General features: G+C 41.0%; 2 protein-coding genes and 1 pseudogene across 6 annotated transcripts in view; all 3 read right to left on the bottom strand.

Moving 5' to 3' along the window:
• LOC112242181 (protocadherin gamma-C5-like) overlaps positions 1-12,305 on the bottom strand; it is a 238,377-nt gene that overhangs the window by 191,269 nt on the left and 34,803 nt on the right. Inside the window, exon 1 of one of the 5 annotated variants that reach the window (XM_042325793.1) lies at positions 6,076-8,601. The exons of the other annotated variants lie outside the window; for them this stretch is intronic. Within the exon in view, the coding sequence (XP_042181727.1) occupies positions 6,076-8,475 (2,400 nt within the window). The 5' untranslated portion in view covers positions 8,476-8,601. Of the gene's footprint in view, positions 1-6,075; positions 8,602-12,305 lie in introns of those variants that run through there. 5 annotated transcript variants of the gene reach the window in all.
• On the bottom strand, positions 1,339-3,883 carry LOC112256986 (protocadherin gamma-A11-like). The gene has a single exon (XM_024430581.2). The coding sequence runs from the start codon at positions 3,760-3,762 to the stop codon at positions 1,339-1,341; it is 2,424 nt and encodes an 807-aa protein (XP_024286349.2). The 5' UTR covers positions 3,763-3,883.
• Positions 9,639-12,056, bottom strand: LOC121846974 (annotated as a pseudogene).

Here is a 12,305-nt window from a genome sequence, read left to right as displayed (position 1 = left end):
GTCAAACCTGGATCACTAACACATTACCTATAGACAAGTTGTGATATTGAAGTACTGCTGTAAAAAACAAATCATCAGGAAAAAAAATATATTTTACATAGTGATGTTAGTGATGCTATGTAAAATAGATTTAAAATTAGAGTAATGATGCTATGTAAAATAGATTTAAAATTAGAGTAATGATGCTATGTAAAATAGATTTAAAATTAGAGTAATGATGCTATGTAAAATACATTTAAAATTAGAGTAGTGATGCTGTGTAAAATACATTTAGAATTAGAGTAATGATGCTATGTAAAATAGATTTAAAATTAGAGTAATGATGCTATGTAAAATACATTTAAAATTAGAGTAATGATGCTGTGTAAAATACATTTAAAATTAGAGTAATGATGCTATGTAAAATAGATTTAAAATTAGAGTAATGATGCTATGTAAAATACATTTAAAATTAGAGTAATGATGCTATGTAAAATACATTTAAAATTAGAGTAATGATGCTATGTAAAATAGATTTAAAATTGTAATGATGCTATGTAAAATAGATTTAAAATTAGAGTAATGATGCTATGTAAAATAGATTTAAAATTAGAGTAATGATGCTATGTAAAATACATTTAAAATTAGAGTAATGATGCTGTGTAAAATACATTTAGAATTAGAGTAATGATGCTATGTAAAATACATTTAAAATTAGAGTAATGATGCTATGTAAAATACATTTAAAATTAGAGTAATGATGCTATGTAAAATACATTTAGAATTAGAGTAATGATGCTATGTAAAATACATTTAAAATTAGAGTAATGATGCTATGTAAAATACATTTAAAATTAGAGTAATGATGCTATGTAAAATACATTTAGAATTAGAGTAATGATGCTATGTAAAATACATTTAAAATTAGAGTAATGATGCTATGTAAAATACATTTAAAATTAGAGTAATGATGCTATGTAAAATACATTTAAAATTAGAGTAATGATGCTATGTAAAATACATTTAAAATTAGAGTAATGATGCTATGTAAAATACATTTAAAATTAGAGTAATGATGCTATGTAAAATACATTTAAAATTAGAGTAGTGATGCTATGTAAAATAGATTTAAAATTAGAGTAGTGATGCTATGTAAAATACATTTAAAATTAGAGTAGTGATGCTATGTAAAATACATTTTTTTCCCGATGATTTGTTTTTTTACAGCAGTACTTCAATATCACAACTTACTCTAATTTTAAATGTATTTTACATAGCATCACTACTCTAATTTTAGCTCGAATTGTTTTAAAACGTGTCTTAACTGAAAATGTGGAACACACAACAAGATACTATTTTTTATTTACGAAGAAGGCCTACCTCTGGAGGGGACCCATCGGAGTTGTCAAATTCTTCAGCAAAGTCTGATGGAGTTTTTCTCAGAGTCTGGTCCGCGGGCAGTGTGTTGTCACTGTAAGATGTGACAAACTTGAAGTCACTTGTGCGCGAACCTGTCGTCAGGTATGCATCAAAATTGTAGGTGCTGCGGAGAGTTCCCACTCCATCCCCCTCTGCATAGTTGGGAGGGAGATACGCGCTGGGGATGGCGACCGCTCCGTCAAACAACAGTCTGGGCTTTCTCATGCGGCAAAACCTCACAGCCAGGATGACAATGATGAAGGTGAGGAAAAAGGTGGAGACGGACACCAGCGCGATGATCAGATAAGAGGTGAGTTTGGAATTGCTCTGATCATAAGATACATCTTTCAGTTCTGGTACTTCAGCCAAGTTATCAGAAATCACTAAATAGATGGTACAGGTGGCAGAGAGAGAGGGCTGTCCGTTATCTTTCACTGACACAATGAGGTTCTGTTTCATGCTGTCAGATTCAGAAATGTCCCGTTGTGTTCTGATCTCTCCGCTGTGGAGACCAATAGTGAAAAGTCCCGGATCAGTGGATTTGACTATATCAAAAGAAAGCCAGGCGTTCTGGCCAGAATCCGCATCCACCACTATCACCTTGGAAACCAGAGAGCCCCCGTGCACTGCTTTGGGGACCAGCTCCGTCATGACTGTGCTCCCCTCCGGGGCGGGGTATAGTATCTGAGGAGAGTTGTCATTCACATCCGTTATGAACACACTGACCGTGACGTTACTGCTGAGTGGAGGAGAACCGTTGTCTCTGGCCACCACGTGGACTTTAAAACTCCTGAACTGTTCATAATCAAACGACCTCACAGCGTGGATCACCCCTGTTTCTCCATTAACGGACAAAAATGAGGACACTGGGACACCGTTCACCTCACCAGGTAAGAGAGAATAAATCACTGTACCGTTCTGTCTCCAGTCTGGGTCCCGTGCAGTAACAGAACACACGGAGGAACCGGGTTTGTTATTTTCAGTCATTTGGGCTTTATAGGACTGTTCCTCAAACACAGGTGGGTTGTCATTGACGTCAGCTACAGATAATGGAACAGTTTTAGAGGAGGACAGAGGTGGAGAGCCCTCGTCGGTGGCAGTGATTGTAATGTTGTAATCAGACACTAGTTCACGGTCCAGTTCACCCGTGGTCACCAGAGTATAGTAGTTTTTGATGGATGGCACCAGCTTTAAGGGAAGGTTTTGCTGAATGGAGCAGCGGACCTGTCGGTTATTCTCAGAGTCTCTATCCTGCACGTTAATGATGCCCACCTCTGTACCAGGTGACGCGTTCTCAGGTATGGGGTTAGTCAGAGATTGTAGATATATCACAGGGGCGTTGTCATTAACATCAGTGACTTCTATTATCAATGTAGAGTAGGATGCTAACCCTAAACCGTCCTTTGCACTGATCTGCATTTCATATGAAGACTCCTTTTCATAATCTAATGGACCAACAACTATAATTTTTCCATTCATATGATCTAGATTAAATACTTTGCTATTTTCATCTGAAACATCGTCGAAGTCATAGGTAACTTCCCCATTCACTCCCTCATCTGCATCTGCAGCACTCACTGTAACCACTACAGTATCTAAAGGGGAGTTTTCAGGCAGACTGGCTTTATAGACGGCCTGGCTAAACACTGGGGCATTATCGTTAGCATCCAGTACAGTGACGTGTATGACTACAGTACCTGATCTCTGCGGAGAGCCTCCGTCCATCGCTGTCAGTAATATCTTGATTTCATGGTGCCCCTCGCGGTCTAGCTCTTTGTCTAACACTAACTCGCTGTATTTGCGTCCACCACTTTTGGCTTTGACATTCAAAATAAAATGTTCATTCCTTTGTAGTGTATAGCTCTGAACCGTATTCTGTCCTATATCAGCGTCATGGGCCTCATCTAGAGAAAAACGAACACCTTTGTCTGCTGATTCCCTAATTTCCATTTTGATAATATCATTTTTAAACTGTGGGGAATTATCATTTATATCTTGGACATGAAGACTAATACGGTGAAGCTCCAACGGATCTTCAAGCACAAGTTCCTGTTTTAATACGCACGAAGCCTTCTTGCCACAAAGCCCATCTCTGTCAATCCTTTCAGCTATAGTCAAATCTCCCGTATTCAGATTAATGTCACAATACCGTTCGTGGTTCCCTTCGGTAACAATTCGGGCATTACGAGCGGACAGTCTGCTCGTCTCCAGCCCGAGATCCTTAGCTATATTTCCAATAACAGATCCGCGTTTCATCTCCTCTGGAAAAGAAAAGCTCACATCTCCATTGGCGGAGTGCAGCGTAACAATAAAGAAAGCAAAGCCGCATAGAAGGCCTGTCACTGACATTCCTTTGTGCCCCATCCTGGAATTAAAACGCCAAAACACAATATAGTCTTGATAATAAAATGTAAACAAATAGTATTCCACACAAAGGTTCAGCGTGATGAAAATAATATCCTCAAAATGTTCAAGCAATCTAACCGCGTCCAATATTTTCTGCAGAATGACACCCGGGTCTTGTTACAACAGCAGTGGGTGGAGAACTGGATCAATCCAAACACAGCTGGTGAACAGCGACACTTTGCGTACTCAACAGAATGTACATTATTTGCTTACAGATTTCTTAATGTTTCACCGAGAAGTGGTTAGAAATACCCCTTAGTAAGTTTAATTGGTTAATTTACCATTAGAAAACGAAAGAGAAACACGGAAAACTAAAGGATATTAAACCATACAAACATAAATTGTTAAAATCACCCCCACACTTTTTTTCATCAGCTAAGATCAGGTATACTATGAATATAAAATACAACACATCTGCAAGAGAGGCAACAATGCAATATATCCGATGCTGGTTCCTCAGCCAGAGCAAATTCATAACTGCTATAGAAAAAAACAGAGCAGGGGAAGGAATAAGAATATGGTCAAACAGCGATCAATATTAAAGCCAACTGGTTTAAATAGGATTTTAGACATTTCAGCACCATGGACAGTGACAGTGCGAGGACTCTCGTTGCTCTTCAGACGGTCTCACGACGTTTCTCCCATCACTCTGTTACTAATAAATACAAATGCCCAACTGGCTGGAATCATTTACTTATAGAAATCAGGGCATTCAAATCACACAGGGAAGTTAAGATAGCCCTTGTTCCAATGTTAAGAACAAACTGTTTGTGTTTTTAACTAGTAGAAACGTCAACATGTGACGATATTTGTAATTATGTATATATTATAGGCAGCCAACTTAGTGTTATTAGTTGCATATTTATTTGTACTTGTTTTAGGCCCATTAGTAGTTGTATAACAACTTTTTTATGCTCAGAATTGACCTTTTATCATCATTATTATTATTTGATTTATTTATTATTATTTCATTGTTATTATTATTATTATTATTATTATTATTATTATTTGACAGTAGTTGAAATAGTATTATTGTTACTAAGTATTGTTTGTTTTTTGAGGGGTTGTTTTTTCATTTTGGACATTCTTTAAACCGAGAAGGTGCATCTCAAGAGATTTCATCCTGTAAAATGTTTAAAAAATAAATATCTCTCCAAACACAGCATTTCTCTTTTCTTGCCTCTTTCCAAACAGGCTTTCACTCCTCCAGTGCCAAAACATAATTGCATCTCATTGTTACTGTGCCCCTAATCACAAAACTGTGAAGGCCAGGCTATCGTGAAAAATCCCCAGATTCTATCAATCACAAAAATAATTTCCCACATTACAACTCAAGCAAACCACACATAATAGACCATCGGGATTTCTCAAGTAAAAAAAGAGAGGATTGAAATAGTATTTTAAAACATTTCAAATATCATGAAACCAAAGCTGTTGCAGTAAAGCTGGGCTAATGAGGAAAAGCTGTTGCAGTAAAGCTGGGCTAATGAGGAAAAGCTGTTGCAGTAAAGCTGGGCTAATGAGGAAAAGCTGTTGCAGTAAAGCTGGGCTAATGAGGAAAAGCTGTTGCAGTAAAGCTGGGCTAATGAGGAAAAGCTGTTGCAGTAAAGCTGGGCTAATGAGGAAAAGCTGTTGCAGTAAAGCTGGGCAAATGAGGAAAAGCTGTTGCAGTAAAGCTGGGCTAATGAGGAAAAGCTGTTGCAGTAAAGCTGGGCTAATGAGGAAAAGCTGTTGCAGTAAAGCTGGGCTAATGAGGAAAAGCTGTTGCAGTAAAGCTGGGCAAATGAGGAAAAGCTGTTGCAGTAAAGCTGGGCTAACGAGGAAAAGCTGTTGCAGTAAAGCTAATGAGGAAAAGCTGTTGCAGTAAAGCTGGGCAAATGAGGAAAAGCTGTTGCAGTAAAGCTGGGCTAATGAGGAAAAGCTGTTGCAGTAAAGCTGGGCTAATGAGGAAAAGCTGTTGCAGTAAAGCTGGGCTAATGAGGAAAAGCTGTTGCAGTAAAGCTGGGCTAATGAGGAAAAGCTGTTGCAGTAAAGCTGGGCTAATGAGGAAAAGCTGTTGCAGTAAAGCTGGGCTAATGAGGAAAAGCTGTTGCAGTAAAGCTGGGCTAATGAGGAAAAGCTGTTGCAGTAAAGCTGGGCTGATGAGGAAAAGCTATTTCTCCAGAATGTGATTATACAAAACATGTTAGCTTCAGTTAATTTAGCCTGAATATTATCATATAGGCCTATAAACAAATCTACTGTATTATTAATATAGAATTAAAGTCCTACCTCTCGTGACACTTCGGAGTCGTCATGATCTTCAGAAAAGTCATTTGGAGTTTTTCTCAGAGTCTGGTCCGCAGACAGCGTGTTGTCGTTGTAAGATGTGAGGAACTTGAAGTCACTTGTGCGCGAACCCGTTGTCAGGTATGCCTCATAATTGTAAGTGCTGCGGAGAGTTCCGGCGCCATCCACCTCTGCGTAGTTGGGAGGGAGATACGCGCTGGGGATGGCGACCGCTCCATCAAACAACAGTCTGGGCTTTCTCCTGCGGCAAAACCTCACGGCCAGGATGACAATGATGAAGGTGAGGAAAAAGGTGGAGACAGACACCAGCGCGATGATCAGATAAGAGGTGAGTTTGGAATTGCTCTCATCATACGAGATGTCTTTCAGTTCTGGCACTTCAGCCAAGTTATCAGAAATCACTAAATAGATGGTACAGGTGGCAGAGAGAGAGGGCTGTCCGTTATCTTTCACTGACACAATGAGGTTCTGTTTAATGTTGTCAGATTCAGAAATGTCCCGCTGTGTCCTGATCTCTCCGCTGTGGAGACCAATTGTGAAAAGTCCCTGAACAGTGGATTTGAATATTTGATAGGACAGCCAGGCATTCTGGCCGGAGTCCGCGTCCACCGCAATCACCTTGGAAACCAGGGAGCCTCCGTGCGCAGCTTTGGGGACCAGCTCCGTCATGAAGGATTTCCCCTCCGGGGCGGGGTATAGTATCTGAGGAGAGTTGTCATTCACATCCGTTATGAACACACTGACCGTGACGTTACTGCTGAGCGGAGGAGAACCGTTGTCTCTAGCCACCACGTGGACTTTAAAACTCGTGAACTGTTCATAATCAAACGACCTCACAGCGTGGATCACCCCCGTTTCTCCATTCACGGATAATAATGAGGACACTGGGACACCGTTCACCTCACCAGGTAAGATAGAATAAATCACTGTTCCGTTCTGTCTCCAGTCTGGGTCCCGTGCAGTAACTGAACGTAAGGAAGAACCGAGTTTGTTATTTTCAGTCACGTGGGCTTTATAGGACTGTTCCTCAAACACAGGTGGGTTGTCGTTGACGTCAGCTACAGATAACTGAACACTTTTAGAGGAGGACAGAGGTGGAGAGCCCTCGTCGGTGGCAGTGATTGTAATGTTGTAATCAGACACTAGTTCTCGGTCCAGTTCGCCCGTGGTCACCAGAGAATAGTAGTTTTTGATGGATGGCACCAGCTTAAAGGGAACGTTTTGCTGAATGGAGCAGCGGACCTGTCCGTTATTCTCAGAGTCTCTATCCTGCACGTTAATGATGCCCACCTCTGTACCAGGTGACGCGTTCTCAGGTATGGGGTTAGTTAGAGATTGTAGATAAATCACAGGAGCGTTGTCATTAACATCAGTGATTTCAATAATTAAAAAAGAATATGATGTTAAACCTGCCCCATCCTTAGCCCTTATTTGTAATTCATAAGATGACGCCTCCTCATAGTCAACTTTCCCAATAATTCTTACTTCACCTGTTTTGTGATCTAGAGAGAATAAATGTACATATTCATCTGAAACATGGTCAAAGTTGTATGTTAATTCGCCATTTGCTCCGTCATCTGCATCTGTAGCTCTCACTGTAACCACTACAGTATTTAAAGGAGAGTTTTCAGGCAGACTGGCTTTATAGACGGCCTGGTTAAACACTGGGGCGTTATCGTTAGCATCCAGTACAGTGACGTGTATGACTACAGTACCTGATCTCTGCGGAGAGCCTCCGTCTACAGCTGTAAGCAATAATTTCAACTCGTGTTGTTGTTCACGATCTAGCTCTTTGTCTAATATTAATTCGGCGTATTTGCGTCCCCCTGTTTTAGTATTAACATTTAAAACGAAATATTCGTTTCTTTCTAGTGTATAACTCTGAACCATATTCTGTCCTATATCTGCGTCGTGGGCCTCGTCTAGAGAAAAACGAGCCCCCTTGTCTGTGGATTCTCCTATTTCAAATTTAATAAAATCCTCTGTGAATTGTGGAGAATTATCATTTATATCTTGAACATGAAGGCTAATACGTTGCACCTCCAAAGGATTCTCCAACACAAGTTCCTGTTTTAAAACACACGAAGCCTTCTTGCCACAAAGCCCCTCTCTGTCAATCCTCTCCGCAACAATCAGATCTCCGGTACTCAGATTAATGTCACAGTAACGTTTACGGTTCCCTTCGGTATCAATACGGGCCTTACGAGCGGAAAGTCTGCTCGCCTCCAGTCCGAGATCCTTGGCTATATTTCCAAACACAGATCCGCGTTTCATCTCCTCCGGAAAAGAATAGCTCACGTCTCCATTGGCCGAGTGCAGCGGTAGAAGAAAGAAAGCAACGCTGCAGACCAGACCTGTCACCGAGATTCCTTTGTGACCCATCCTGGGATTAAAAATAGACGACCGTATAGATATTCTAAAGAAAAACTCCAGAAAAAGATATCGTTTCCTGAAAAGAACATCCACCGAATGTACAAGCGATCTGACCACCTCCAATCTTTTCTGCAGTTAAATGACATCCGAACACGGTGCATTATGACAGCAGCGCTGGGTGGAGAACTGTAACTATCCAAACACAGCTGGTGAACAGCGACACAGTGAGTACTTAACAGAAATTACACGTTAACTAATATTATTCTAAATCTCTATTTCGAGAAAAGTTTAAATATGAATATATTCTCCTATAAGAAGAGTGCATGATTGATTACTGTAACTATTGGGGGGAAATCACCCGAAACTTATGGCCATAATTAGAAACTCAGAAAACGCCAGTAAAAATAGAAAAACAAATGATGACATTAAAATACATCTCAGACTATTTTCACGAGTTAAGATATAGATTAGGAGGAAGAAATATGTTCCACAGGGAACACATCTGCAAGAAAATGTACAGGTCTACGTTGTAAGTATGAGATGTATAGTTCTGGTATTTCACTTTACACAAACTCATCAAGTGTAATACACAAAAACAGAGATTATACCAATGAATGTAGGTGATGACAGTCAAACAGCAATGAAAAGTAAACAACAATGCCAAAAAAAAGGATTTCAGCACCATGGACAGCGACACACCACAGCCGCCGCATTTCAGACACTCAAAACGCTTCTCCCATCACTCTGTCTTAGTAGCTCTCCACATACTGCAGTTTTATTTTGTCACCCTTTTCCAACTAGAACTCCACTAGAACAGGCCAAACTATTAACCCATTGTTTACCTCAAACGTGCAGCATATAGGCCTATGTCAACAATCCAAATCAACCACAAACAGAAATATCACAACTCAAAACCAAATACAAGCATCAACCTTGTTTCACCTCAATTGTGAGGGGACATGAATTACCATAAATACATTACAAATACCATTAAATCTAAAGCAAAAACAAGTTGCCAAAATAGACAAGCTTGGGTATTGAGGTAGGTCACCTCGTGCGAATACTGATTTACGCCAGGGGTCAAAAGCGTATTGTACAGGGCAACTTAGCTGTGATTGTAGAAACATAATAGGTTCTACTCTATGATAGCCTATACAAATCAAAACTATCATTTAACAGTTCGAGCTTACCTCTGAGGACCCATCAGAATCGTCAAAAGTTTCAGCAAAGTCAATTGGAGTTTTTCTCAGAGTTTGGTCCGCAGGCAGCGTATTGTCATTGTAAGAACGAATGAACTTGAAGTTACTGGTGTGCGAACCCGCTGTCAGGTATGCATCATAATTGTAAGTGCTTTGGAGAGTTCCAGTGCCATCCACCTCTGCGTAGTTGGGAGGGAGATACGCGCTGGGGATTGCGACCGCTCCGTCAAACAACAGTCTTGGCTTTCTCCTGCGGCAAAACCTCACGGCCAGGATGACAATGATGAAGGTGATGAAAAAGGTGGAGACACACACCAGTGTGATGATCAGTTAAGAGGTGAGATTGGAATTGCTATAATCATAAGATACATCTTTCAGTTCTGTCACTTCAGCCAAGTTATCAGAAATCACTAAATACATGGTACAGGTGGCAGAGAGAGAGGGCTGTCCGTTATCTTTCACTGACACAATGAGGTTCTGTTTCATGCTGTCAGATTCAGAAATGTCCCGCTGTGTCCTGATCTCTCCACTGTGGAGACCAATAGTGAAAAGTCCTATATCAGTGGATTTGACTATATGATAGGAAAGCCAGGCGTTCTGGCCGGAGTCCGCGTCCACCGCTATCACCTTGGAAACCAGAGAACCCAAGTGCACAGCTTTGGGGACCAGCTCCGTCATGAAGGAGTTCCCCTCCGGGGCGGGGTATAGTATCTGAGGAGAGTTGTCATTCAGATCTGTTATGAACACACTGACTGTGACGTTGCTGCTGAGTGGAGGAGAACCGTTGTCTCTGGCTACCACGTGGACTTTAAAACTCCTGAACTGCTCATAATCAAACGACCTCACAGCGTGGATCACCCCCGTGTCTCCGTTAACGGATAAAAATGAGGACACCGGAACACTGTTCACCTCACCAGTCAAGAGAGAATAAATCACTGTACCCTTCTGTCTCCAGTCTGGGTCTCGAGCAGTAACGGAACACACGGAGGAACCGGGTTTGTTATTTTCAGTCACGTGGGCTTTATAGGACTGTTCCTCAAACACAGGTGGGTTGTCGTTGACGTCAGCTACAGATAACTGAACACTTTTAGAGGAGGACAGAGGTGGAGAGCCCTCGTCGGTGGCAGTGATTGTAATGTTGTAATCAGACACTAGTTCACGGTCCAGTTCACCCGTGGTCACCAGAGAATAGTAGTTTTTGATGGAAGGCACCAGCTTAAAGGGAAGGTTTTGCTGAATGGAGCAGCGGACCAGCCGGTTATTCTCAGAGTCTCTATCCTGCACGTTAATGATGCCCACCTCTGTACCAGGAGATGCGTTCTCAGCTATGGGGTTAGTCAGAGATTTTAGATAAATCATAGGGGCATTGTCATTAAGATCAGTTATTTCTACTATCAACGTTGTATATGACGCCAACCCTAAGCCATCCTTCACACTGACTTGCATTTCATATGAGGATTCTTCTTCATAATCTAGTGACCCAACAACTGTAATTTCTCCTGTTTTATCGTTTATAGAAAACACATTACTTTTTTCATCTGAAACATGATCAAAGCCATATGTGACTTCGCCATTGGGTCCCTCATCTGCATCCGTAGCACTCACTGTAACCACTACAGTATCTAAAGGAGAGTTTTCAGGCAGACTGGCTTTATAGACGGCCTGACTAAACACTGGGGCGTTATTGTTAGCATCCAGCACAGTGACGTGTATGACTACAGTCCCTGATCTCTGCGGAGAGCCTCCATCAGATGCAACTAGTATTAGATGTATCTCTTGTTCCTTTTCACGATCCAGCTCCTTGTCTAACACTAATTCACCGTACTTGTGTCTCCCATTTTTTGTATTAACATTCAAAATGAATTGATCAGTTATTTCTAGAGTATAGCCTTGAACCGTATTCTGTCCTATATCAGTATCATGGGCCTCGTCTAGAGAAAAACGAGCACCTTTGACTGCAGACTCTCTTATTTCCATTTTGATAATCTCTTCCTTAAATTGCGGTGCGTTATCATTTATATCTTGAACATGAAGACTAATACGGTGAAGCTCCAAAGGATTATCCAACACAAGTTCCTGGTTTAAAACACACGAAGCCTTCTTGCCACAACGCCCCTCTCTGTCAATTCTCTCCGCAACAATCAGATCTCCGGTACTCAGATTAATGTCACAGTAATGTTTACGGTTCCCTTCGGTGTCAATACGGGCCTTACGAGCGGACAGTCCTCTCGCCCCCAGCCCGAGATCCTTGGCTCTGTTTCCAATCACAGATCCGCGTTTCATCTCCTCCGGAAAAGAATACCCCAGGTCTGCATTGGCGGAGTGCAGCGGTGGAAGAAAGAAAACAAAGCCACAGACCAGGCCTGTTATCGAGATTTCTTTGTGACTCATCCTGGGATTAAAAACGTCAAAATAACATATAGTCTAAATACTGCAGTGTAAACAAATAATATTCCACAAAAAGATGCCGTTTGATCAAAATGATATCCTCAAAATGTGCATGCTGTATATGTCCGTGTCCACTCTTTCCGCAGCTAAATGGTACACGAACACCCGATCCTTATAACAACACCAGTAGGTGGAGAACGGTATCTATAAAAACGTAGCTGTTCACCAGCGACAGAGTGAGTATACTTCAGA

Source organism: Oncorhynchus tshawytscha, linkage group LG08 (genome assembly GCF_018296145.1).
Source record: "Oncorhynchus tshawytscha isolate Ot180627B linkage group LG08, Otsh_v2.0, whole genome shotgun sequence".
NCBI classification, from domain to species: domain Eukaryota; kingdom Metazoa; phylum Chordata; class Actinopteri; order Salmoniformes; family Salmonidae; genus Oncorhynchus; species Oncorhynchus tshawytscha.
The sequence above is the reverse complement of the archived record's forward strand: the minus strand, read 5'-3'. Positions and strand labels throughout refer to the sequence as shown.

Excerpts from the sequence above, each read along its gene's own strand:
- LOC112256986 (XM_024430581.2), bottom strand. The coding sequence starts at position 3,762 with ATGGGGCACAAAGGAATGTCAGTGACAGGCCTTCTATGCGGCTTTGCT.